This window comes from Bidens hawaiensis, unplaced genomic scaffold (genome assembly GCF_021521415.1).
Source record: "Bidens hawaiensis isolate Kalapana, Puna unplaced genomic scaffold, B.hawaiensis_p1.1 tig00020424_1, whole genome shotgun sequence".
In the NCBI taxonomy this organism is placed as follows: Eukaryota; Viridiplantae; Streptophyta; class Magnoliopsida; order Asterales; family Asteraceae; genus Bidens; species Bidens hawaiensis.
In genome coordinates, this window is record NW_027493113.1 from 247,649 (window position 1) to 250,434 (window position 2,786).

At 42.2% G+C, this 2,786-nt stretch overlaps 1 protein-coding gene across 1 annotated transcript; it reads right to left on the reverse strand.

The window, feature by feature from the left end:
- Nucleotides 1–347: 347 nt before the first annotated feature.
- LOC143560682 (uncharacterized) lies at nucleotides 348–1,574 on the reverse strand. Its single transcript, XM_077048932.1, has one exon. The coding sequence runs from the start codon at nucleotides 1,572–1,574 to the stop codon at nucleotides 348–350; it is 1,227 nt and encodes a 408-aa protein (XP_076905047.1).
- Nucleotides 1,575–2,786: the final 1,212 nt, after the last annotated feature.

The window sequence follows — 2,786 nt, forward strand, 5'->3', positions numbered from 1 at the left end:
TCAAGGTCGATGAATACCATATGTAGGTCCCTCTTTTTCTCCCTATACTTCTCCATTAATCTTCTTAGTATGTGTATCGCTTCCGTGGTTGACCGTCCTGTCATGAAACCAAATTGGTTAACCATAACATACGTTTCTCTCCTAATTCGAGTCTCAATTACTCTCTCCCATAATTTCATAGTATGACCTTACAACTTAATTCCTCTGTAATTTCCACAACACTGTGTGTCTCCCTTGTTCTTGTATATGGGTACTACTACACTACTCCTCCACTGGTCTGGCATTTTTCTATTCTTGAAACTAAGGTTGAATAGAGTAGTGAGCCATTGAACTCCTTCATCCCCTATTCACTTCCAAGCCTCAATCGGTATGTTGTCTAGACCAACCGCCTTAGCCCTTCCCATCTTCCTAAGTGCTCTCCTCACCTCTCCCTGTGTGATACCTCTACAATAGGAGTTATTCCTTTGTTGTCTCTGTGCAGCATGGTTGTCTGTTTCTCGTTGGTTGGTCTGTCTGCCATTAAAAAGACTGTTAAAATAATTTTGCCATCTCTGTTTAATGTCTTGTTCCTTAATTAAGACACGTCCATCCTCTCCCTTTATATATTTCACTACTCCTAGGTCCTGTCTTCTACGCTCCCTGGCTTTAGCAATCTTGAACATATCATGCTCCCCCTCCTTTGTTTCCAGACGCGCATACATCCGTCTATACGTTGTGTTTTTTGCCTCTGTCACCGCCTTCTTCGCCTCTCTCCTATCGTTTTTGTATTTCTCCCTCAACCTCCAACGCTCCCCCTTGTTTGTGCACCTTAAAAGATCCCTAAGACTCTGTTGCTTATCCTTGATCTTGCTCTGCACATCCTCATTCCACCACCAAGATTCCTTGTTCCCATTTGTCCTGCTTGTCGTGACCCCTAGAGTCTCCTTTGCCACTTGAGTGATGGAAGCTGCCATATCCTCCCACATCTGGTTTGCGTCCCCAACAAGATAACTTGCTGTCGTCGAGATTACCTTCTCCTTGAACATCGTAATGTTTGTGCCCTTCAAATTTCCCCATCTTATCCTAGACCGCCCTTTTCTCTCCATCCTACTCACTTTCTCTCTCAGTACTACATCTGCCACCAGTAAATGGTGCTGAGCTGTTGCGGTCTCCCCCGGTATCACCTTGTAGTCTCTCCACCGTCTTCGATCGTGTTGCCTCATTAAGAGATAGTCGATTTGTGTATTCCTTCCCCCACTAGTAAAAGTGATTAGGTTTGAGTCCCTCTTCCTAAAGAAAGAGTTCAGAATACCTAGGTCATGGGCCACTGCAAAATCTAAAAGATCCCTACCAGGTTCGTTCCTATCCCCAAAACCAAAACCTCCATAAACTATCTGAAAGCCATCACCATCCTTACCGATATGACCATTGAAATCACCTCCTACAAAAATGGTCTCCTCCCTAGATACTGCCCTCACCACTCCATTTAGGCAATCCCAAAACTCCATCTTTTCTTGGTCTCTTAGTCCCACATGCGGTGCATAAGCGCAAACCACAACCACTACTTCGACTCCTAACACTAACCTTAATACCATCACCCTATCGTTGTATCTTTTCACCTCAATAACATTCTTATGCAGTTCTATAGCCACTAGAAAGCCTACTCCATTTTTAGCTCCATCCGCCCCCGAATGCAATAGCTTGTACCCATTTCGCTCCACCCCTCGCTGCCCCTTCCACCTAGTCTCTTGGAGGCACACTATATGGACCTTAAATCTCTTAAGAGCATATATCACCTCTAGCAATTTACCACTTAGAGTCCCTACATTCCATGATGCCACATGCAAACTATACCCCCTACCCTTTCCCTTTCCTGCACCCCTCTTCCTTGGACACGATTCAGCGGACTGTCATGACTACTGTCGTCTATGGTTACAATTAACTGTAACTATTTAAAGCAAAACAAAACCCAATGAACCAACACAAACACACCACAAACAAACCTTGATGACAAAATCTTAAAAAAATTCGCCTAATGTACACTTAACAAATAGGTAAAAATTGCGCACATACACAAAGAGACATAAACTGCCTAATGTACACTTAAGAGTGTTAATAAAATAGTATTTGGAATTAGTGTTATTAAATTAGTAATATCAATTAAATCTTAAACCCCAAATAATATTAATTCAAATTGAAATATATACGGAGCCACCCTCTTTACCTCCAGAATGTGCTAGATATTATTATTTTTATTTAAGATACGATAAAAAACTTTTTTCAATCTCTCATATAATAGAATAGAAGGTAACCGAAGTCAACGAGGTAACCTGGTTTCTTTTTGTCCAAAATTAGTAGTATATACCGTAGACGATCCACCTGGTAGTATTGTCGGGTTCGTTCCTCTCGAAGACGAGTCACTTGGTTCGCCGGATTGTATGGAGAGACCGCCGGTAACGTGGTGGTGGATTATGGAACGGTCTTTGTCTCGTGTTTGTTATGTTTAAACGGAACCGGACCTGAGCTGGCTGGTAGTATTGCCTGTGAGAAACTGCAATGGTCTTTAAAAAATCGACGAAACCGATCTCCCCTGTATCTCGTTTTTTCGTTTTTCCCACAATAACGTGGGGTGGTTTATGGAACGCACCTGTGTTGGAGAAAAAAGGGTGGTAGAGAAGAGAAGATAATGTAACCAAATTAGTTTGGTGAGGTTTAGTGCTAAGTTAACAAATATGATAATGAATCGATTGCAAACACAAACACAAAAATGTGTTGCGAGGAAAATCCCTTGATCTGGTTTGGATCGC